The following is a 22771-nucleotide window of genomic DNA, read 5'->3' as shown; positions in this document are numbered from 1 at the left end:
TGCAACAATACTCGTGCTAGCTAATTGCCTTCCGATTTTTTCGCTCGGGCTGACCAAATCTCCGCCGGCGACGTACCACGGAGGCTACGGCAGTTTCCGACAAGTGCTCCAGAGCGGCCAGTAGCCGGCCGCCAACCACCCCTGCTGCATCAAGGTGATCATCACGGTCTCTTTGACACCACGACTGCAAGGTGTTCGACACTTTGCTCACAAAGGTATGGATAGTGGAGATGAATTTTTTTTCCACCACTTCATTTATTCATCGGACGATTCGTCGTCGGATGATGATGCTCTTGTGGTGGCTGCACTGGTCGTTCACGACCACATTGAACGACAGCTTCCTCGGTACTTGGGGTCACTCCCTGGCCGTGCTCCCAACCTGAACCGCAACAGGGAGAGAGGCCACGCGCTGCTCTATGCCGATTACTTTGCGAACACCCCGCTCTTCAAGCCGGATAAATTTCGTCGCCGTTTTCGTATGGCAAGGCATGTGTTCAATCATATCCGAGAGGGAGTGGTTGCTCATGACCCATACTTCGAGTGCAAGACGGATGCCCTTGTCAAGTTTGGATTCTCCTCTTACCAGAAGTGCACCGCGGCTATCCGCATGCTTGCATATGGAATTCCAGGCGATCTGGTGGATGAGTATGTGCGTATGAGTGAGTCCACATGTCTGCTGTCACTATACAAGTTCTGCAAGGCCGTGGTGGCAGCGTTTGGCCCTGAGTACTTGAGGCAGCCAACTGCCGCTGATACAGAGAGATTGTTGGCGACTAACACAACTAGGGGCTTTCCAGGCATGCTTGGCACCATCGATTGTATGCACTAGGAGTGGAAGAACTGTTCATTTACTTGGCAGGGCCAGTACAAGGGGCATGTCAAAGCGTGCACTGTCATATTAGAAGCGGTGGCTTCGCAGGATCTTTGGATATGGCATTCTTTCTTCTGCATGGCAGGTTCTCAAAATGATATCAACGTGTTGCAGCGTTCTCCAGTCTTCGCAAGGCTTGCAGAAGCCCACTCCCCACCTGTCAACTTTGAGATCAACGGCCACCAGTACAACAAGGTATACTATCTAGTTGATGGTATATATCCTCAGTGGTCAACTTTTGTGAAGACAATCTCGAACCCCCAAGGTGAGAAGAGAAAGAGATTTGCCCAAATGCAAAAGAGAGCTAGAAAGGATGTGGAACGTGCTTTTGTGTGCTTCAATTTCGATGGGGTATCGTTCGAAACCCTGCACTGACATGGGATGAAGGGAAGCTTTTGGGAGGTGATGACTGCTTGTGTGATCATGCACAACATGATCGTCGAGGACGAGCGTGATGACAGAATCTTCGACTAAGGATTTGATTATCAAGGTGAAAATGTTGAGCCCTTGCACCAAGAATTGGCCACGTTTGAATAGTTTGTCCAATTTCATCGTGAACTGGGTGATTGGCACACTCATTTGGATCTTCAAAATGACTTGGTTGAGCACGTGCGGAGTCACATTGGCAACCAATAGATGTATTGGTTCATCATGTTCATTCAAGACAATTTTGATTTGGTTGTAAAACTATTTTATTAGAGACAATTTCGATTGGGTTGTAAAACTATTTTTATTTTCAGACAAATAATATTTGGACGCGTAAACTTGTTTTGATATGCATATATGAGCATTTTTGGCCATGGCGGACAGGATGGGGCCAAAGCATGCGGCCGCGCGCTGGGCGCACGGCCACCGCTCCCAGGACAGGCCCGAACATGACCCCATTGCCCTACCAAAACGGACCGAATCCGGACAAAGCGGACGTCCGTTTGGGATCGTGCGGTAGAGTCGGCCTTATGTGTAGTGTAGCCCATGTGTCGTGTCATTGCTGGCCCGCCGGTATCTGTTTTTTTTCAGTTTTAGAAGAAAAATTAATGACGCAGAAGACAGTCATGGGATAATGAGGCCCTAGGGATGCTTTCTGTGCTAGAAAAAACAAGTTACCATGTCATCTATAGCCAATGTAATAGTCAACATGCATAATAATGGACTACAAAAAATTACAACTTTTTAAATCACGTGACCCATCATACACTCTCACATACCTTCTTAAAGCCCGTGCTACAGCCGACTGTAAATCTACAGTCCGCTTCTCTTCTCTCCCGGTCCATATGCTTCCGAGCGAACGACCCTACCCATCGGTGGACACGTGGAAGCGCGAACCTCCAAGCAAGCAACCCACTTCTTCTTCCCCACTCATCCATCATCGATTCCATGTGTTGCAGCCCCTTGTCATACTCGTAGCGGCTCTTCCCGCTCCTTGTTTCTGGTGTGAATCACCCTCACAGGTTGTCCTGACGATGACGAAAAGTTCACCGGCGACCTCGTGGAGTTGGTGAGAAACATGCTAACGGCATTAATTAAACAGAATTGCTCCTTGCGGGCGCTGCCGGATCTGAGCTAGGCGGACGGATTGCCAGCGGGAGCGCATTGGTCAATGGAGGGCTCCCCCTACTCCCGGCGCCGGCTCGACGGAGTAGCTGCTCCGTTGGCTCCATATCCTCATATGCCCCTTGTGATACCAGTTGTGTGACGGTCGTCCACCTACTAGCTCGCCGGACAGGGGCGCTGTCGGGTGGTAGGTGCGAAATATGCCAACGGGTGGCTTATCATTGTGGGAGCCAATAAGACGTCACCAGTGCCTGGAAGCGGGATGAGGCGAAGACATGCACGCCGGCGAATCTTACCCAGCTTCGGGGCTCTCCGTGGAGATAACACCCCTACTGCTGCTCTGCAGGGTCTCCGCATGATCACTAGATGAACAAGTAGCTACACGATGCTCCGTGAGCTGTTTGGCGAGAGGAGGAAGAAGGGCACTGCTCGCTCTCTTCTCCTCCCTATGTGGTGTCTAAAACTAGCAGGGATCAACCCTTTGCATGGGTGTCCCGGGGGGTTTATATAGGCCTACCCCCGGGGGTACAATGGTAATCCGGCTGGGCGTGGGGCCCAGCCGTCTGTGTCTACACTCGCCGACTTCTGCGCCGGCTGCTGGGGCCCGCCGGCTGGTGGGTCCCGCCGGCTGCCGGCTCCTTGGTTGACAGGCAGGCCCCATTGTCCAGGGCCTTGTCGGCGGCTGGTTACTGTTGCTCAATCCTGATGACAAGGGCTTTGCCGAGGTGGGCGTGGCTACAATGCCGCCGTCCGACAGGTGATCGCGGTAGCCTCACCGCGTCTTGTCTCCTTAATGGGGTGTCTCCTTCGAGGGAGGTGGCAAGCCGGTTGTGGGGAGCCGGCTCTGTCTTGGGCCGACTGGGGGAGGCCTGGCCGCCTTCGGGTGTCTCTCTGCCCGAAGGGGCCCACCGCCCGTGGGCCGCGCTGGCAGCCCGTCGTGGATGACATCAGGGTCAACGTGGCAACAGTGCCGCGCCGGACGGGTCATGGCCACCCGTACGGCGCACTGTGCCAGGCGTGCTCCGGGATTCGGGGGTGGCAGGCTTTACTGTAGCCACGCCCCGTCACATCGCCGTTATGTGGATGCAGACTTTGAGGGTACGATCTTGACCGCTTTGTGGGAGCCGGCTTCTTGGAGTCGGCCTTCTCGCTGCCGGCTTCTCAGAGCCGGCCCTCCCACGGCTTTCTTCATGAGGGCTAAAGTCGGGTTGCCTTCCGATAGCCGGCCTGGGAGACAACCGGCAAGGGGAAGGCGGCCCCATGTCTTGGATTCTTGAGGGCCGGATCGGCTCGTAATTTTTTCAGAAGGGCCAGGGGGAGCCGGCTAGGCTACCCATGGTTATTTACTCCGACAGTAGTCCCCGAAGCTGATCAAGCTTCGAGGCTGACAAAAGGACGAAAAGCTCGGTCAGCTTCCTATCCTGAGGGGCCGGCTATGCTTGTGCGCGTCGTCTTCGGGAAGCCCCGTTTCTCGTTGGCGGGAACGCGGGTCGGCCTGCGAGCTGACCGCACGCCATCCTGCGGGCCACGTGGCAAGGAGATCCTGACAGTGCACGCGCGCGATGGGACGCCGCCGCAGGCCCGGGCCCGCCACTCCTAGGCCTCGGCCCGAGCGCGGATCTTCTGCGGCCCACGCGGACCGCTTGCCTTCCCACAGCGGTTTTATTACGCCATCAGGGCGCAATAATCGCGGGACGTGGGGGAGTGGGCGCAGTTGATCCCCACGTTCCCCCACGCCACGCCTCCTCGGCTCCGCCGCGCGGGTCTATAAGTAGGGGGAGGAGGGGAACGGCAGAGGCTCGCACGCTCTCCCTCACTCCGCCACTTCTCGCCTTCCTTCTTCTTCTTTCCGCCGCCGCAGCAACCCTTTGCCGCGCCATTCCACCGTCGGACCTCTCGGGTCCTTTGGTCCCGCCGTAGCGGGGTCGTGCGCGCCTTCACCATCGCATCATCTCGCTCCTCGCCGTGTCGCTCCCATGGCGCTGTCGAGCTCGTGGGACGGCTCGAACGTCCACGAGGACCACGTCGAGTTCCTCCGCCGGACGCGGCGCCTGCCGGGCGAGAACTTTGTGCGGGTTCGTCAAGCGCCGGCGAGGGAGATTTTGCCGGCACCGGAGGAGGGCGAGCGGGTGATCTTCCGCTCGCACTGCCTGCGCGGCTTCGGCCTCCCGGCAAGCGAATTCCTTCGAGCCTTCCTTGAATTCTACCACCTCCAGCCGCATCACCTCACGCCCAACGCGGTGATGCTGCTGTCGGCTTTCGTCACCCTGTGCGAGGGCTTTCTTGGGGTTCTCCCCATGCTCGAGCTCTGGGGGGGATTCTTCCAGAGCAAGCTCGGCACCATCGTCGCGGGCCTGCCCGCCCCCTCCGGAGCCTTTATTGCCATGAGGCGGACGGGCGAGAACAATCCGTTCCCGCCCATCCCGCTGATCCAGTCGGTGAAGCTCTGGCAGAAGTCCTACTTTTACGTGAAGAACGTCACCCAGCAAGGCGACTACGTCAACCTGCCGGCTTACGTAGCCGGCCCGCCGGCTAGGAGGCAACCTTCGTGGAGCTACCGGGCCAGGTCGTTGTCCCAGGCCGGGAACGCAGCCGTCTCCCGGCTTCGGGTGATGATCCAGTCGGAGGGCCTGACCAGAGCCGACTTGGTGGCTGCCTTCGTGGAGCGCCGGGTACTTCCGCTCCAAGGCCGGCCTCACATGATTTGCCAGATGAGCGGCCGCTTCGACCCGTGCCGGCTAAGCACCAGGGAGATGCCTCATGCAGAGGTGTCTTACATGGTGAACTACATCTCCAACTGCAAGCTCGCCGAGGATTGGCGATACGGCAAGGAGCCGTATTCCCGCGCCAACCCTCCGCCTGCCGTAAGTTTTTTTTTCTTTTCTTCCTTTTTGTAGCCGGCCTCATGATAGCCGACCTTTGATCAGTTGGTTTGCCTTTAGAAGAACCCTCTTCTTCCGCCGACGGCCGGGGCCGCAGGGGTAGAGCGCCGACTCCTCCCCGACCGCACGGTGGACGACGCCAACGATCCAGACCTGGGAGCGGCCGCCATGGAAGAAGCCATCGTGGGGGAAGGCGACGAGGCCGGAGGCGCGGGGCTCGGGTCCGGCTTCGAAGACTGGCCGGACGACGACGAGGTCGAAGCCATCCCGCACCGCCAGCCGGCGCTTGATCATCAAGGCACGGGCGCGTCTGCCGCGTCGGCTGCCCGTGGCGACGTGCAGAAGCGCCGGGCCGCATCGACCTTCTTCGGCAGTCGGCCGAAGAAATCCAAGGCTTCTACAGCGGCGACCAAGCGGGATGAGGCGGCCGTGAAGGCGGCACGCTTTCGCAAGGCGGTGAAACAGCCGCAGGCGATCTCGGCGTAAGTCGTCGAATGTCTTGCATATATTTTTTTGTTTTCTTTTTCGACCGAACCTCTTCTAAACCTTTCTTTATTCGCCGGACAGGGCACCGCTTTCCCTTGAGCGGGGTCCTGGCGGCTCCGTAATCGGGCCGACTAGAGGGTCTTCAGGCTCCCGTCGCGTGGATCCCCGGGTCAACCTTAGGGAGTCCATGGAGCGGAACGCACGGGAGGCGCGGGAGGAGCGGGAGGCGGCGGAACGAAGGACCGCCCAGGCGACGAAGGAGCAGGCTGACGCGACGGCCAAGGCCCGGGCGGAGGCGGCAACCATGGAGACGGAGGCGGAGGCCTCGCACAACCAGCCTCTGTTGCTCGTCGTTCCCCTCTGCGCCATGGCCCCCGACATTCCCGTGCCCCCGTCGGAGGAGGTCGACCAAGGCCCGCCGGTGATGGAGAGGAGGGAGGACCACGTGATCTTCGTGGAGGGGGCGCCACAGACGGCGCCGACTGGAGCGGGCCAAAGCGGCCAATCAGCTGCGGCGCCAGAGCAGCCGTCCGGGGGCGAGCCGGAGGCAGGGGCCGGCCTCGAGGTGCAGCCGGCATTGCGCCGGCGCGCAGGGGGTGGCGCCTCCGCGCCGGAACCGCACCGAGCTGCGGGCGCTAGCCAGACGGCGGAGGCCCTGGAGGCGGCCAGCGCAAGCACGTCCGAGTGGACTCCCAGCGGGGGGACGGGCGAGCTGAACGCGGCGGCCCAGGAGGTCCGGAACCGGCTTCAAGCTCAGGTCGCCTCGCTGCAGCGATACACCCAAGAGTTCCTCGCAACGCGGGCCGTCATCCGGGTGAGTCTTCTGGCCTTGGTTATTTTGCTATTTTGATTTCTTCCGTGGGGGCGCTTCAGCGCACCCACTGGGTGTAGTCCCCGAGTTCCGAGTCGGCTGCTGTGCAGGCGGCTTGGAACTTACTAGGTCCTGACAACTTAACTTATCCTCGCCTCCTGTATAATCTTCCAGGAATATCGCGCAGCCGCCTTCAACTCCCAGGCTCAGGAGCTGGGCCGGAGAACCGAGGACCTGACCAGCAGCCGGAGTGTGTGCTTTGTCTCGTTCATCTCCTGTGGGGGCGCGTCAGCGCACCCACTGGGTGTAGTTCCCGAGATTCGGGCCGACTGCTGAGCAGCCGGTTCGGATCTTCCTTGATGACTTCTTCCTTATTAATTTTTCCTTTGTCTTCATGCTTGCAGGAGCCATTGCCGACTTGAGGGGGCAGCTCAGCGGGGCCCAGGCCGCCCTTCGCGCCAAGGAAGCCGAGTACAACGCCTTGGTCCTGGAGCGTGACCGCCTGGCCAAGAAGTTGGCCGACCAGGAGGAGAGCCACAAGGCGGCCCTGAAGAAGGCGCAGGACAGCGAGGACGCCCTGAAAGCCGAGTTCGAGACCGAAGCGGCGGGCTGGGCTGAAGTGAAGCAGGCACTGAGCGAGGGATTCAGTCGTATCGAGGATCTGATCGATGGTAAGCCGCCTTCTTCACTCCTTGCCTGCCCCTTGATCCCTGATTTGTGTTCTGACTTGTGCTGCTTCTTGTTCTCTGTGCAGACTACTTTCCCGGCTACTCCGTCTTCGCCACCCAAACCATCGAGGCCCATCGCGAGGCGCGCCGGCAGGCGGGGGCTGAAATCGCGCCGGACGTGAGCCGGACGCTTGAGGAGCAACTCTTGGCGGTCCAAGCCCAGCTGCAGCCGGCTCACCGTATGCTCCGCCGCCTCCAGCGCGCCAGGGCGCAGGTGTTGGCCGCCCTCTGGCCAAGCGAGACGATTCCCCGCACCCCGAGTCGGACTGCCGACTGGCTGGAGGTTGCGGTTGGCCGCTTCGAGGCCTGGAAGGCATCGGCAGCCCGGCTTGGAGCTGGGCGGGCGCTGGAGTTCGTCCGAGCCTGGTATCCGGGGCTGAACCTGCACCAGCTGCGCACCTGGCGGTTGGAGGCCGACGAAGAGAAGGAGGAGGTGCGGCCGGCTATCGCTCAGCGCGCTTTGACGATCGCCGAGTGTACTGACATCAGCGTCTTCGCTCCTGAAATTAATGATGACGGCGTTGCCCAGCCGGAGGAGTGGTTCGGGCTGGACCCGGCGGCGGGTGAAGACTCGGCAGAGGAGATCGCCTCCAGCAATGAAGGCGAAGACGACGAAGGAGAGGAAGGCGAAAACGTTGAGCCGACCGGTGAAGCGGCCAGCCAGCCTCAGCCTGATCGTGCCTCCAGCAACGAGGCGCGTGCTAGCGCGCCCTCTGCTGGAGGCGGTGATCATGCCGAGGTTCGCCAGCCGGCCACTCCTCCAGCCGGCACTGCCGTCTCCACCGACCTGCCCGACTCGCCAGTCGCTCCCTTGGCTTAACCTGCCGTCCTTGTTTTTTCCTGCTTGTTGCCTTTTGAACAATTTTATTAAACTTGCGCAGTTCCACCCACTGGGGGTGTATTCGAACTATGTTGAATGCTGGCCTTTTGAAGGTCTTTTATGTAAATATTATTGTGTGCGTGTTTGGTTTCCATTCGTGTATGCTTTTTATCCTTAGGTTGTTTCCTTTGCCGCCTTCCCCTTTTGGAAAGGCAAGTACTCGAGCTTTCTTAGATTGAAGCGAGGTGAATGGAAGCCGGCCGGCCGGCTACTCTGGTAGTCGGTCGGTGGTGGGAGAAAAACCGGCTTTTGTTATATTAGTTCATTAGTCCCTAGCCGTTTTTCGTGTGGGCGTCCTTTCCTGCCTTTAACTCTTGCCAGCCGGACAGCCGGTTCTTCGATCTGCGACTTTTGGCAAGAGAAGGCTTGGGAGCCGGCACACTACTTGTCTGACTGCGGGTAGGACTTCTAATATAACTCCAGGCGGCCAGTCCTCGGGCCGACTAGTCGAACCCGGTGCCGGACGGAAAAATGAATGTAATGACAAGGTCATAAGCATGATACTCTTCATCCATAGATAAAAGATGGAAGTCCCCGAGCTCTCCTCGGGGGGCCTATTGTCTCGTACTTAGTACAAAAGTTAGCGTGATACATACTGCATTTGAACTGTAAAATCTTCGGAGGAGGTTGGCGTTCCATGGTCGTTCCGACTCCTTGCCGGAGTCGTCTCTCTTTCGTGCCTTCGGCTTCTGCGCGTCGATCAGGTAGTAGGAGTCGTTGCCTAAAGCTCTGCTGACGACGAAGGGGCCCTCCCAAGGGGCCGAGAGCTTGTGCTGGCCGGCTGTTCGCTGGATCAGCCGGAGCACAAGATCGCCCTCTTGGAAGGATCTTGGCTTGACCTTCCGGCTGTGGTAGGGGCGCAGGCCCTGCTGATAGATGGCGGACCGGCTGAGGGCTAACAGCCGGCCTTCTTCCAGTAGGTCGACGCCGTCTTCCCATGCTTCCTTGGCCTCCGCTTCCGTGTACATGGTTACCCGAGGCGAGTCGAACTCGACGTCAGTTGGGATGGCCGCCTTGGCACCATACACGAGGAAGAAAGGAGTGAAGCCGGTTGACTTGTTTGGGGTAGTGCGCAGACTCCAGAGGACGGCCGGCAGCTCATCGAGCCAACAGCCGGCTGAACGCTCCAGTGGTATGACCAGTCGGGGCTTGATGCCAGAAAGGATGAGGCCGTTGGCTCGCTCGACCAGGCCGTTTGACTGCGGGTGGGCAACGGATGCTAAGTCCAACCAGATGCCTTGCGTCGCGCAGAAACGTGCCAAGGCTCCCTTGGCGAAATTCGTGCCATTGTCGGTGATGATGCTGTGTGGCACGCCGTACCGAGTTGTTATATCTGCGATAAATGTCACGGCAGTCGTCCCATTCAGCTTCTTGATCGGCTTTGCCTCAATCCATTTGGTGAATTTGTCCACGGCGACAAGCAGATGTGTCATGCCGCCGCGCGCCGTCTTGAATGGGCCCACCATGTCCAGTCCCCAAACGGCGAAGGGCCAAGTGAGGGGAATGGTCTTGAGTGCTGAAGCCGGCATGTGTTGCTTGGAGCTGAAGAGTTGGCATCCTTTGCAATGTTTAACTAACCCCTTGGCGTCATCGAAAGCAGTCGGCCAAAAGAAACCATGGCGGAAGGCTTTGGCGACGAGTGATCTTGAGGCCGCATGGTGGCCGCATTCTCCTTGGTGGATGTCTCTGAGGATTGCAATGCCCTTATCTTGCTCGACGCATCGCTGGAGGACTCCAGTGACACTGCGCTTGACGAGCTCTCTGTTGACGATTGTGTATGCTCCGGCTCGGCGTTGGACTTGTCTTGCCTCTGTTTCGTCAGCCGGCAGATCTTGGTTTATTAGGAAGTTGAGGATGGACTGAGTCCATGATGGAGCTGCGACTTCTTCTATTGCCAATGCGGCTACTGCGACCAGGGCGGGCGGGCTGGGTGGTGAAATGTTGGAGTCGGCCGCCGCCTATTGTGTTGGTGCAGTCTCCGGGCCGACTACCGCAGTCCCCGAGCCGGGTGTGGCAGTCCCCGGGTCGAGCGTAACTACGGAAGTCCCCGAGCCACCTGCTGATATCCCCTGGCCGACTATCGAAGTCCCCGGGTCACCTTCTTGGTTCTTCGAGCCGGGCCCGGCTGTATCGGGGTCAGGCGGTACGAAGATGGAATCGGACTCTGGAGACGGCTTGATAGACGGCTTGAGGAGGCGTTGTAGAGAGACACCGGTTGGTATTGCTTGCCGAGTGGAGTCTATTCGAGCCAGGGCATCAGCTGGCTCGTTGTCGGCTCGTGGTACGTGGAGGAACTCGCATCCTTCAAAATACCCACTGATCTGCTGAACGAGGAAGCGGTAGCTTGCCATATTTGCGTCCTTGGCATCCCAGTCGCCGGATGATTGCTGGACCACCAAGTCCGAGTCGCCATAACATAGGATCCGGCGAATGCCGAGCTCTTTGGCAAGCCGGAGCCCGTGTATGAGCGCCTCGTACTCGGCCACGTTGTTGGAGGCGGCAAAGTGAATTTGCAGCGTGTATCTGAGCTTGTCGCCTTTGGGAGAGGTAACGATGACGCCGGCTCCCAAGCTGGTGCGCATCTTGGACCCATCGAAGTGCATGCGCCAATGAGTGGAGTCGGGAGCTGGCGGCAGGTACTGGGTCTCGGCCCAGTCGACGAGGAAGTCGGCCAATGCTTGGGACTTGATGGCGGTGCGAGGCTGGTAGAAGATCGTGTAAGGGGCCAGCTCGATGGCCCATTTCGCCACCCGGCCGGATGCATCCCGGCTGCCTATGATCTCGGCCAGCGGGGCGGTGCATACGACCGTGATGGGATGCTCTTGGAAGTAGGGCTTCAGCTTCTTGGCGGCGAAGTACACGCCATAGCACATCTTCTGGTAGTGTGGGTAGTTCTGCTTCGAGGTAGACAGCACCTCGCTCAAATAGTGCACCGGCCTCTAGACCGGCTGGGCTCGGTCCTCTTCTGGGCGTTGGACTACGATGACGGTGCTGACCACCCGGCTGGTTGCGGCAATGTAGAGGAGCATGGGCTCTTTCTCAGTCGGCGCCGCCAGGACAGGCGGCGTGGCCAGCATCTTCTTCAGCTCGTGAAAAGCTTGGTCGGCTTGGTCATTCCACTCGAAGTGAGTAGTCTTCTTCATGAGGCGGTATAGGGGGAGAGCTTTCTCTCCGAGCCGGCTGATGAAGCGGTTCAGGGAGGCCAAGGATCCGGTGAACTTCTGGACGTCTCGAAGTTTGGTGGGAATCGCCATTCTCTCAATGGCCTTGATCTTTACTGGGTTGCATTCGATGCCGCGTTCGGAGACCAGGAAGCCTAGGAGCTGGCCGGCTGGCACTCCGAACACGCATTTCTCGGGGTTGAGCTTGATTTGGAACTGGCGTAGGTTCTCAAATGTTTCCTTGAGGTCTTCCAGCAAGGTGCCGCGCTTCTCCGTCTTCACCACAATGTCGTCTACGTAGACGTGGGCGTTTCTGCCGAGCTGCTTGAGGAGGCACTTCTGCATGCAACGCTGAAAAGTGGCACCGGCATTTCTCAAGCCGAATGTCATAGTCAGGTAGCAAAAGGCTCCGAATGGCATGATGAAGGCGGTCTTCAGGCGGTCTGCCGGATCTAGCTTTATCTGGTGGTACCCTGAGTAAGCATCCAAGAAACTCAACAGCTCGCATCCGGCCGTGGAGTCTATCACTTGATCAATCCTTGGCAGGGCAAAGGGATCTTTGGGGCAGGCCTTGTTGAGGCTCATGTAGTCTATGCACATGCGCCACTTGTTATTCTTCTTTAACACGAGGACCGGGTTAGCGAGCCATTCTGGAAAGAAAACTTCCATAATGAAGCCGGCCGCCAGAAGCCGGGCTATCTCTTCTCCTACAATCCTTCTCTTCTCCTCCGACAGTCGGCGGAGGGGTTTTTTGACTGGTTTTGCGTCTTCTCGGATGTGTAGTTTGTGCTCGGCGAATTCCTTCGGAACACCCGGCATGTCCTTGGGGGACCATGCAAAGATGTCCCGATTCTCACGGAGGAAATCGGCGAGCTCGCCTTCCTATTTGCTGTTTAGGTTCGCCCCGATGACGGCAAACCTCTCTGGGTGCTCGGGGTCAAGAGGTATCTTCTTCGTCTCCTTGGCCGGCTGGAAAGATCCTTGAGCATCATACTCCTTGGGATCGGGGACAAGGCCGACTGTTTGCCGGCCATGGCCACGACTCGGTCCAACATCTTCTTTTCTTCCGCAATCACAAGGGACTCGGCCAGACGGCTGCTGGCTGCTGCGCACTCAGAAGATTTCTTGTAATCGCCGGCTATGGTGATGACGCCCTTGGTGCTCGGCATCTTCATCTTGAGGTAAGCATAGTGGGGAACTGCCATGAACCTGGCCAAGGCAGGTCGTCCAAGCAATGCATGGTAGGGGCTCTCCAGGTCCACCACTTCAAACCAGATAGCTTCTCGGCTGAAATGCTCCTTGTCCCCAAAGAGTACATCAATCTTGATCTTGCCAATGGGGGCGCATGACAGGCCGGGTACAATGACATGGAACACAGTCCGAGTAGGCATGAGTTGCTTTGCCTTGACGTTCAGCTTCTCCAGGGTGTCACGGTATAGGATGTTGATGTTGCTCCCGCCGTCTGTCAGCACGCGGGAGAAACGGGCGGCGCGTCTGTCCGTTGCAAGGGTGGCATCCAGAACCAACGCATAGAGCCGGGAGATGGCATCATCTCTGGGTGGTCGGCCCGGCTCCAGCTGATAGGTTTTTCTGACCAGTGCATGTGCTCGGCGGGGTTGGCAGCGACCATGCTGACTTCCTGGTGCTCTCAGCGTTTGCTGCGCCGGTCTTCGGGCTGGCTTGTAAAAATGACATAGGCGGCATGCTCGTCGGGGAACTCATCGTGCACGGCTCCGACTGCGGGCCGAGCGGTCGGCGGCTGCGGAGCCGGAGGCGGCGCAAGCCCTTCGCCTTTGGAGATTCGGGTGAGCCTGTGGCACTTCCGGGTCGTGTGGTTGGACGGCTTCGCGCCGCTGTGGAACTTGCACGCGGCGTCGAGAATTTGCTCGTATGAGAAGGCCGGCTGCCAAGCTGGCCTGCCGCCCTTGGGTTTCTTGGGCGTGGGCCGCCCTTCGGGCCGCTCGTCTTTGACTGTGGCCACCTGCCGACTGGCGGAAGGCGGCACGGGGCCCTTGCGCTTGTGGTTGTTCTGGTGTGGGCGTCGGCGGAGTCCCCAGCCGGCGTCTTGGGCGCCGGGTTGAGTACCTTCCCGGACGCGTCTACCCGGAGTTCGGTCTTCATTGAGGAGTCGGCGGTGGCGTACTTGTCCGCTATGACCAGAAGCTCATCGAGGGTAGTCGGCTCATCGCAGAGGAGCTTGTGCTTGAGGACGGTGCCTTCTCGGCACCCGGCAGTGAAGTATTCTATGGCTTGCACCTCGTGCACCCCTTCGCAAGAGTTGCGGAGCTCGGCCCAACGCGTGAGGTAGTCACGAGTAGACTCGGCGAGGCCTTGCACGCACAAGGAGAGCTGTCTGGGCTTGGGAGCCCCCTTTTAGGTGCTGGTGAAGTTGCGGACGAAGGCTTCTGTGAAATCTAGCCAGCTGTTGATGCTGTATGGCTTGAGGCTGTTGAGCCAGGTCCGCGCCGTGCCTTGCAGCATGAGGGGCACGTACTTCACGGCAACGCGCCTGTTGCCGTTTGCTATGCTAACCGCCGTGGAGTAGTCGATTAACCAATCTTCCGGCTTCATAGAGCCGTTGTACTTGGGCGTGTCTCTTGGGAGCGAGAACCCTTTGGGGAAAGGCTCGTCGCGGATGCGAGGTCCGAAGCAAGGCGGGCCGACATCGTCTTCTTCTTCCAGCGTCAGGGATCGCACCAGGCGGTCGATCCGATGGAGGGCGTCGTTCTCGCTGACTCCTTCGCGGCGACCTAGCCGGCCGCTGAGAGTCGGATGCGCAACAGGCGGTGGGGTGGGATATCTCTCTCCACGGGGCCGAGGCGGAGGCGGGTTGCCCCGCCACTCCACGGCCCGGGGGTGGCCTTCTGCGTCTCGCTCGATGGAGATTCGGGTTCGGCTTCGGCTGGCAGCCGGCTCTTTCTCGCGCCGCGCACGGGTTTTATCCGTAGTCGGCGTCCGGGACGTCGCGCCGTGATCTCGGCGCGGGGGAGGGCTTTCCGCGCGGGCGTCGGGTTCGTGCCGCTGCGCGGCTGCATCGATTAGCTGCTGGATGCGTCGGGTCATGTGGGGGAGTTCTTCGGCCCCCAGTCCGTCTAGCTTGTCTACGGCCGCCTGGGCGGCACGCAGGTTCTCGAGTGGAGTGGCGTAGACTGGGCGGTCGACTCCTAACGTGTCGGCGACGACAGCGCCGCGCTGTCTGACAGCGCCGGCCCGGCTGGGCCCGCCTGGGGGCGGCGTGCCAAAGGCGGCGCGGTCGGCTTCGCGTCGGTGGGCCTCAGCGAGGCGTCTCATGGAAACCAACTTCCGGCCCTCCGCGAGGAGGGCGAGGCGGCGAGCCTCCAGTGCTTCAGCGTCGGCATCGGCCGGGAGGGGGATGGACAAGTCGTGGATCGCCGTGTGCGGGGCGTCGCGGGCGCTCTCGTCAGAAGCGCCGTCGTGGCCGATGACCATCACCTCGGTGGTGACAGCGTCGCCGCCATCGGCCCTGGGAAGCGGGTCGTTGTAGATCGTGACGTCGGTGGGGAAAGTGTCGAGTGAGGCCGTGTCGGAGTCGACAGGCATCGGGTCGATGGAGCCAACCGACTCCAAGTCCACAGCAGGCTCGTCGGAGACGTGGAGCTAGCCGAGGAGGTTCACGAGGTGGTCGGTGCCCGCGTCGGAGGCGAGTTCGTCGGAGATGAGGGTCTTGTCAAGGAGATCGGCGAGGCCGCTCGCTGCGCAGACGTTGGTGACGCCTTGCAGCGCGTCGTGGCAAGCGCCGTCCGGCGTGCCGGGCTGGCTACGCTCGCGGGGGAGGAAGAGGGTTCCTGTCCAGAACAGGTCTCCGGACGACGGTGCACCTGGCCCCACGGTGGGCGCCAAATGTCGGGTGGTAGGTGCGACATATGCCAACGGGTGGCTTATCATTGTGGGAGCCAATAAGACGTCGCCGGTGCCTGGAAGCGGGATGAGGCGAAGACATGCACGCCGGCGAATCTTACCCAGCTTCGGGGCTCTCCGTGGAGATAACACCCCTACTGCTGCTCTGCGGGGTCTCCGCTTGATCACTAGATGAACAAGTAGCTACACGATGCTCCGTGAGCTGTTTGGCGAGAGGAGGAAGAAGGGCACTGCTCGCTCTCTTCTCCTCCCTATGTGGTGTCTAAAACTAGCAGGGATCAACCCTTTGCATGGGTGTCCCGGGGGGTTTATATAGGCCTACCCCCGGGGGTACAATGGTAATCCGGCTGGGCGTGGGGCCCAGCCGTCTGTGTCTACACTCGCCGACTTCTGCGCCGGCTGCTGGGGCCCGCCGGCTGGTGGGTCCCGCCGGCTGCCGGCTCCTTGGTTGACAGGCAGGCCCCATTGTCCAGGGCCTTGTCGGCGGCTGGTTACTGTTGCTCAATCCTGATGACAAGGGCTTCGCCGAGGTGGGCGTGGCTCCAGTGCCGTCGTCCGGCGGGTGATCGCGGTAGCCTCACCGTGTCTTGTCTCCTTAATGGGGCGTCTCCTTCGAGGGAGGTGGCAAGCCGGCTGTGGGGAGCCGGCTCTGTCTTGGGCCGACTGGGGGAGGCCTGGCTGCCTTCGGGTGTCTCTTTTCCCGAAGGGGCCCACCGCCCGTGGGCCGCGCTGGCAGCCCGTCGTGGATGACATCAGGGTCAACGTGGCAACAGTGCCGCGCCGGACGGGTCATGGCCACCCATACGGCGCACTGTGCCAGGCGTGCTCCGGGATTCGGGGGTGGCAGGCTTTACTGTAGCCATGCCCCATCACATCGCCGTTATGTGGATGCAGACTTCGAGGGTACGATCTTGACCGCTTTGTGGGAGCCGGCTTCTTGAAGTCGGCCTTCTCGCGGCCGGCTTCTCGGAGTCGGCCCTCCCGCGGCTTTCTTCATGAGGGCTAAAGTCGGCTTGCCTTCCGATAGCCGGCCTGGGAGACAACCGGCAAGGGGAAGGCGGCCCCATGTCTTGGATTCTTGAGGGCCAGATCGGCTCGTAATTTTTTCAGAAGGGCCAGGGGGAGCCGGCTAGGCTACCCATGGTTATTTACTCCGACAGGCGCCATGATGGAGCAATAGACAAGCCAGCACCGGCGGTGGGCTAGGCAGTACAATTTGGAAAGGGATTAATTTCTTTTGGAAGTGAATTAATGGTAACGATGAATCACTGGATAGGCCGGTCGCTTGGAGATTGAGGAATACACGCGTCGCTCGATGGGTAGGGTCGTTCGCTCGGAGGCATGCGACTCGGTCGTATAAGATTTTCTTCCCTCTTCTGTCTCATCCAACTCGATAAAGATATAATATTTTAAGCCTTACAACCCGCTCACATCACCTTATTATACTTGCTTTAAGGGCATCAGAGCCAAGATTTGAGTATAGGGGAGCCAAACAAAGCTAGTATATAAAAATTAGTGCAAAAATAACTATCATAATATTATTATTATTTTGTGAGAAAAAGAAAATTAATTATCATTTTTAACACGGGACAGATGCAAGCGCACATATATACGCGCATATACTCACCCAGGGCCGGCCCTAGCATCTCAGAGGCCCTAGTGCGAACATGGTACAATGGGCCCTACGGTCACACCTTACATCCCCATGTTCGCTGCTGCACGTCGCAGCCGCAAGTCCGTTCAAACTATCCATATGACACAACAGTAATTTTAAACAAATATTTTATGATCTATCTAGAAGTAGCAATTTGAAATTTGAACAAAAACACAAACACCTTCCATACAAGAACAATAGAGAAATGTCACAAGATAAACCCCCAGCAACATCTAATCGTCATGTGGTAATGTGGTGATGCACTTGTGCAGAACCGGGCAATAGCACCGGTTCGTAAGGCCCTTTAGTGCCGGTTTGGTAACCGGCGCTAAAGTGTAGGCACTAAAGCCCCCCTCCCCTTTAGTACCGGTTCAGCACGAACCGGTGCCAAAGGGCAACCACGTGGCACGAGCCAGCTTCGGGGGCAGGGAGCCCTTTAGTACCGGTTGGTGTCACCAACCGGTATTAAAAGATTGGGGGGTTTTGGGTTTATGATTTTTTTCATTTAATTTTGTATTTTCCATTTAATTATTTTTCGTTTGCTGGTATTTTACGATACTACATATTGTACACGTTATGCATATATATAAATAGAATTTCTAGTAGAACCGATCATAATATATATATATATATATATATATATATATATATATATATATATATCATCGAATGTCTCACAACCACCATTAATTAATTCACACATATATACACACATGTATATATTCACACATATATACACACATGTATATATATATATATATAATTTCTCCTAATTTGTGCCTTTGGAGCCAGTGTTATTAGCCTAATTAGTGCCTTCGGAGCACGATAACAATTGAAAGTGGTTCATGGGGGCGGTAGCGGGTAATAGTATTCTCCTTTGGATCTATGACCTGGTCGAGCAAAGATCCCGCTATTTCCTCTTGAATTGCTTCTATGCGGTCATCTGTTAGGAGCTTCTCCCGCACCTCTTTGAACTGTTAAGAAGGAGATCAATATGCATGTGTATTAGTTATGTGACTAGATATCGATAATGGTGTAAAAATTGTGAATAGTGTTCTGACAAACGTACTCATTCCTGTCTTTGAGATCTGCTCCTTTCGGACGCTATCATGCGAATGTTCTCGCAAACGTAGTATGCACACAGATTATTCCTCGGCGCCTGCTTCAGGGCCTTTACGAGAATGGAATTTGATCAGAGAATAATTAATCAAGCATGATAATTAAAGAGATGGCAGCTAGCTAGTACTACTTAATTACTTACATGGGGTGGATACCATTTCAGATTTTGTTTCCATGGGCCTGGAGTGGCCCTATGAACTTTGCCCAAGCCCTGCCCGCCGACAAAGAAAATGAATAAATGGGTTATTAAATAGTTGTTATCAGGAAATGAAGAACTAATTAAATAGGCCGAGATATAGTTAATAATGATTGAAATTACCTGTTGAGTATCCCCTTCACGATGGTGTAGTCACTTGCTTTCTTAAGTAGTGAGTCTAGTACTTCAACTGTTCCTTCATCAACTTTAATGATTAACAAAATCCAGTGAAATCTGCATGCACACACGTTTGCATGTCTTAATTAAGCGGACATATGTAAGCAAAAACATGTAGCTAGCTAGTAGGCAAAAACAGAATTTGTAGTACAAGACAGTGTGACTCACTCAAAGTTGTAAGGAAGTAGTATATCTTCATTGTATTAGAGGCGCTTGAATAACTCTAGCATGCTTTTCTCTACACTTTTTTTCGTAATATGGATCTAATTTCCATGTGTATTCATTAATGGTATTTGGGTCGACGAACCCAATGCCATAGCGTCCACCTTTTTTCATTTCATAAAATCTTCATCCTGCAAAATACCATAGAAAAAAATATAGTGAGGATAATTACAGGTAATGATTGATCAAAATGATCACTACAGTTAGCTTGAGACTTAATTACAGAAAGAAATCACTTACAGACAATAGCAACTGACGATAGATTTGTCGAGTGCGTCTTGATTGTATAGCTGGAATAGTTCTGAATACTCAACGGTCACAGCTTTCTCATGGTAGTAATGATCCTTCTTGATATTCACCATGAGGGACTCTCGATTAGAAATCTTGGTAATGTCCATGTACCATTGATGCAATTCATACATTCTCGTTGGGAGGTTCTTGACCTCGTCTGGATCGACCAAAGGTTGGCCCCGGACGGGAAGAAGAACGAACCGACGGCGCTGTCTCACACAAAACAAAGCAATTAGGATTTATTGGCTGGCTCCACCGTCAATGGGCTGCGAGTGCTACCTTCCTCAGTTTATTTTTTTCCCTTCAAATGTATCAATACGTGTGCACATAGAGTGCATGGTGGGCCCCTAGACATGCTGGGCCCTAGGCGGCTGCACTCCTCGCCATGGCTTAGGGCCGGCCCTGTACTCACCTCTATGAACGCACATATGCACACCTGATACGTCTCCAATGTATCTATAATTTTTAATTGTTCCATGTTATTATATTATCTGTTTTGAATGTTTACATGCATTAATATGTTATTTTATATTATTTTTATGACTAACCTATTAACTTAGAGCCCAGTGCCAGTTTCTGTTTTTTATTTATTTATTGAGTTTTATAGAAAAAAAATATCAAACGGAGAATAAACAAAACAAAAATTTCGTGACAATTTTTTCTTAAACCAGAAGACATCCAGAAGACTTGGAGAGGAAGCCAGCAGACCTATGGGGTGGTCACAAGCCCTAAAGACGGGGGAGGGGGGGGGGGGGGGGGGCTGGCTTTGGTTTGCGGGAAAAAGTGCGTCCAAATCATGACCTGCGCTCGACCGATCTCACCGCAACTCTAACGAACGAACTGGCACCAGCCGATGAGACGGAACTGCATGGCGCCGCTCAGACCTTGACATGACACGCATAGCCGTTCGACCTGGCGATCGGCCAGGACAGGGCATGGCGTGGCATGGACGGGCAGGGTAAAGTAAGCCCCCGTCATGGATCGTGGTACTGCCATGTTTTGTTTGTCCGACAGAGAAAAGAAACACGAGGAGAGAGATAGCAGTTGAGTTGTGGTCGTAGGCTAGCGTTGGTGGGCGCAGATGCATGCAATAACGGGGTCCTGTTACGGTATGGGGATAACTGGGCAGGGCCCTCCATTATGCTCTTTGTCATGCCGCGTTGTCCGTCCACATGAAATCTCAGCCATGCACTGCAAATCCTACTCCTGTTTGTGCATGCAGGAGTATATAACAGTACGGTAATGCCTTGTGGCTGTAGCCTGTAGGATGTATGGCCAGATTGCACTACGTACGTTTCAATACGACATGCAACTAGTAAATCTCAAGGGCATGCGTGCGTGCATGCAAAAATCTGCCAGCATGCATGCTTAGCGTGCTCCTTTCATTGTGGAACTACTTCCATGTTTTGGTGCAAACGAGCAAGCAAACAAATTTATCGATGAAGTTGTGAATGCGGCGAAAAGTAGACGGGATAAAAGCTAGTGAATGGTACTCGCAAACGTAATAAACTAGATCAAGAAACAACCAGTCAAGGATAGAGACTGGTTTTTCTACCATGCACCCGAGATACCGTGCATGACATCATCATTAACTCAATTATGAGCATATGGGCTCCACCCTATCCCCTATAAAGATTCTATCTCTCTCCTCAATCCATCCATGGATTTAAGCTGTCTCTAATTTCAAACTTTCCTAGTTTTTAAACATAAAATTTGATTCATTATCTTCTTACATATTTGTGTTCTTGGCAATGAGATCTTTTCAACAAGACTAACCATGTATATTATTTGAACATTTCTTAAACATGAATTTTAGAACTTCATGAATCTACAAAAACTATGATTGTTAGACCTTTTTTTTGTGAATTTGCACAATTATTTTCCGTTGTTATTAATAAACTTACTAATGTGGGCAAGAAGAGAACATTCTTATATATCCACACGAAAACCATCATGTAATGTTATGTACATGCATGTTCCATTGTGTTTCGTAAACTCAAAATTCAACACATATTAAATATTGAACTTGTTTCGAAGATATCATCGAAAGAAAGACATGCGTTCAAACAGACCATTTACCCTGTATTTATTTTAGAGTACATGGTTATTTAAAGTTTAGATTCAAAATAAAATCCACATCACATACTAGTGTGTAGGAGAGAGAACTAGTAGGTGCAGCCTTGCTCCATAAAGTTGTCAGATGGATTTTAATATAAAAATAAAGAGTACATGGCATGAGTAAATCTCTAACAAGATTGACGGTTTAGCCATGCAGATATTCCGTGCATGGTAGAATCGCTTTTCTCGTCAAGGGTAGGCTAGACGGACGGATTGACGGGACTCGACCATGGCGCGATCTCTGAACCCACTCGTTGCCTCATCACCCACGAGGTCACATGCAGACCATGCATGCCTGGCTGTAAGTTCTATCCCATGTGCCCCGTCAGCCGGCGCCGCAGCTGATCGGCGGAGGAAGCAAAGGCGTGTACCACTACTGCTACCCCGTAGTGTAGCGTAGCGGCCATGCATGTCCCTGCCGGCTACCCTAGCCGGTAGCTGAGCTACATGGGATACGGGGATAGCATGGCAAACAGTCTCCATGGACGGACATGGCCCCTGCCCCTGCCTGTATCTATCTACGGTAGCTAGCCAGCCACTGTTGGGGTCACGCACTGTTTCGGACACGGCAAGTCTTGTCACGGCAGCAACCGGCCCCACAAGTTGGTTATTGAGACATGCCTGGTGGGCTGCTGCCGCGTGTCGTGCATGGGCTCCCTCTACTCGACTCTACGTGCCTTTTCCAGCGTAGAAACGTGGGGTTTCTGAGAGGTTTACTGTAGGGTTAAAAGCATCAGGAGTTCTACAACTTGCATCGAATGTGATGGTTTGATCCTAGAACTTGCATTTTGACCTTATCCAGTTCCAGAACTTGCATCAAATGTGCAAATTTGATCCTGACCAATGACAGAGCGCCATGTGGACGCGTGGGTGCCTACCCGGTCAGCGCGTGGCATTTTGCAAAGTGGCCCCTGCCTTTCGTTTGAATCTACCTGCAGGACACGAAAACTGAGTTCCTGAACCTGATGGCCTTCTGTGGTTTCCTGGTAGTTTTAGCGTTATAAGATAAGAAGTGTGATATTTGCATATTATGGCCGTACAAATATTGAAACACTGGAGATGTTTCACACATGTTCATTTGTACCCTATCCTCACACATTTTCCTGCATTTTCTGTTTCGTATTTGCTGCAGGTAATAGAACACTACTAGAGAGTATCTTTTGTGCCTGCTGGAATTACACTTATCTTTGTTGTAAGCATATATTTTGCTCGCCCCGGCACACGATTAACCGTTGTAATTTCTTTTCCTTCAAGGGTCTGATTCTATCTCTGTCCCGGCATGTTTGAGGCAGGAGAAGGAGATTGCTGCTCGGAGCAGGTGACGCTACTTCACTCTTACTCCATTCGTGTGCATACGCATAACCTTTAGCCTCTCTTTGTCGGAAGGCCTGATATAATTTTATTCTTTAGTTCAGCTAGGCTGCTGTCACGCCCTTCAGATGTGAAACCGGTACATACCATTACGGATCCATGCTGCAGCCATATTCAGTTATTCACCTGTTTCTGATGGTTGAGAGATTATTTTCATTTTCTCTGGTTTATTTCAGATAAATTACAGAAGAAGTATCGTTATACTTTAATCATGCGGCAGCAACACGAAATAACGATGAAGAAACCCACTTTGCAAGGAGGCCATAGACATCGCCAAAAGGCAAAAGAGTAGGCCATCCTTCATTCCCTTGGAAACTCACATGACAGGAGAAACAGATCCAGACCAGAGAGGCATCTGATTGGTGCTGACTTGA

General features: G+C 55.0%; 1 protein-coding gene across 1 annotated transcript; it reads left to right on the top strand.

Moving 5' to 3' along the window:
- The first annotated feature begins 217 nt into the window (after window positions 1-217).
- LOC147961311 (uncharacterized) lies at window positions 218-22176 on the top strand. Its single transcript, XM_087533756.1, has 4 exons — window positions 218-818; window positions 957-1066; window positions 21965-22012; window positions 22159-22176. The coding sequence occupies exons 1-4, from the start codon at window positions 218-220 to the stop codon at window positions 22174-22176; spliced, it is 777 nt and encodes a 258-aa protein (XP_087389882.1).
- The last annotated feature ends 595 nt before the right edge of the window (window positions 22177-22771 follow it).

Source organism: Triticum urartu, chromosome 7A, assembly GCF_056163025.1.
Source record: "Triticum urartu cultivar PI428250 chromosome 7A, HENAU_Tu73, whole genome shotgun sequence".
Taxonomy (NCBI): domain Eukaryota; kingdom Viridiplantae; phylum Streptophyta; class Magnoliopsida; order Poales; family Poaceae; genus Triticum; species Triticum urartu.
Note: the sequence above shows the minus strand (reverse complement) of the source record. Positions and strands in the feature narration are given on the sequence as shown.

Excerpts from the sequence above, each read along its gene's own strand:
- LOC147961311 (XM_087533756.1), top strand. The coding sequence starts at position 218 with ATGGATAGTGGAGATGAATTTTTTTTCCACCACTTCATTTATTCATCG. Across the intron at positions 819-956 it reads CATGCTTGGCACCATCGATT|GTTCTCAAAATGATATCAAC; the intron begins GTATGCACTAGG and ends TCTGCATGGCAG. Across the intron at positions 1,067-21,964 it reads ACGGCCACCAGTACAACAAG|GACACGAAAACTGAGTTCCT; the intron begins GTATACTATCTA and ends ATCTACCTGCAG.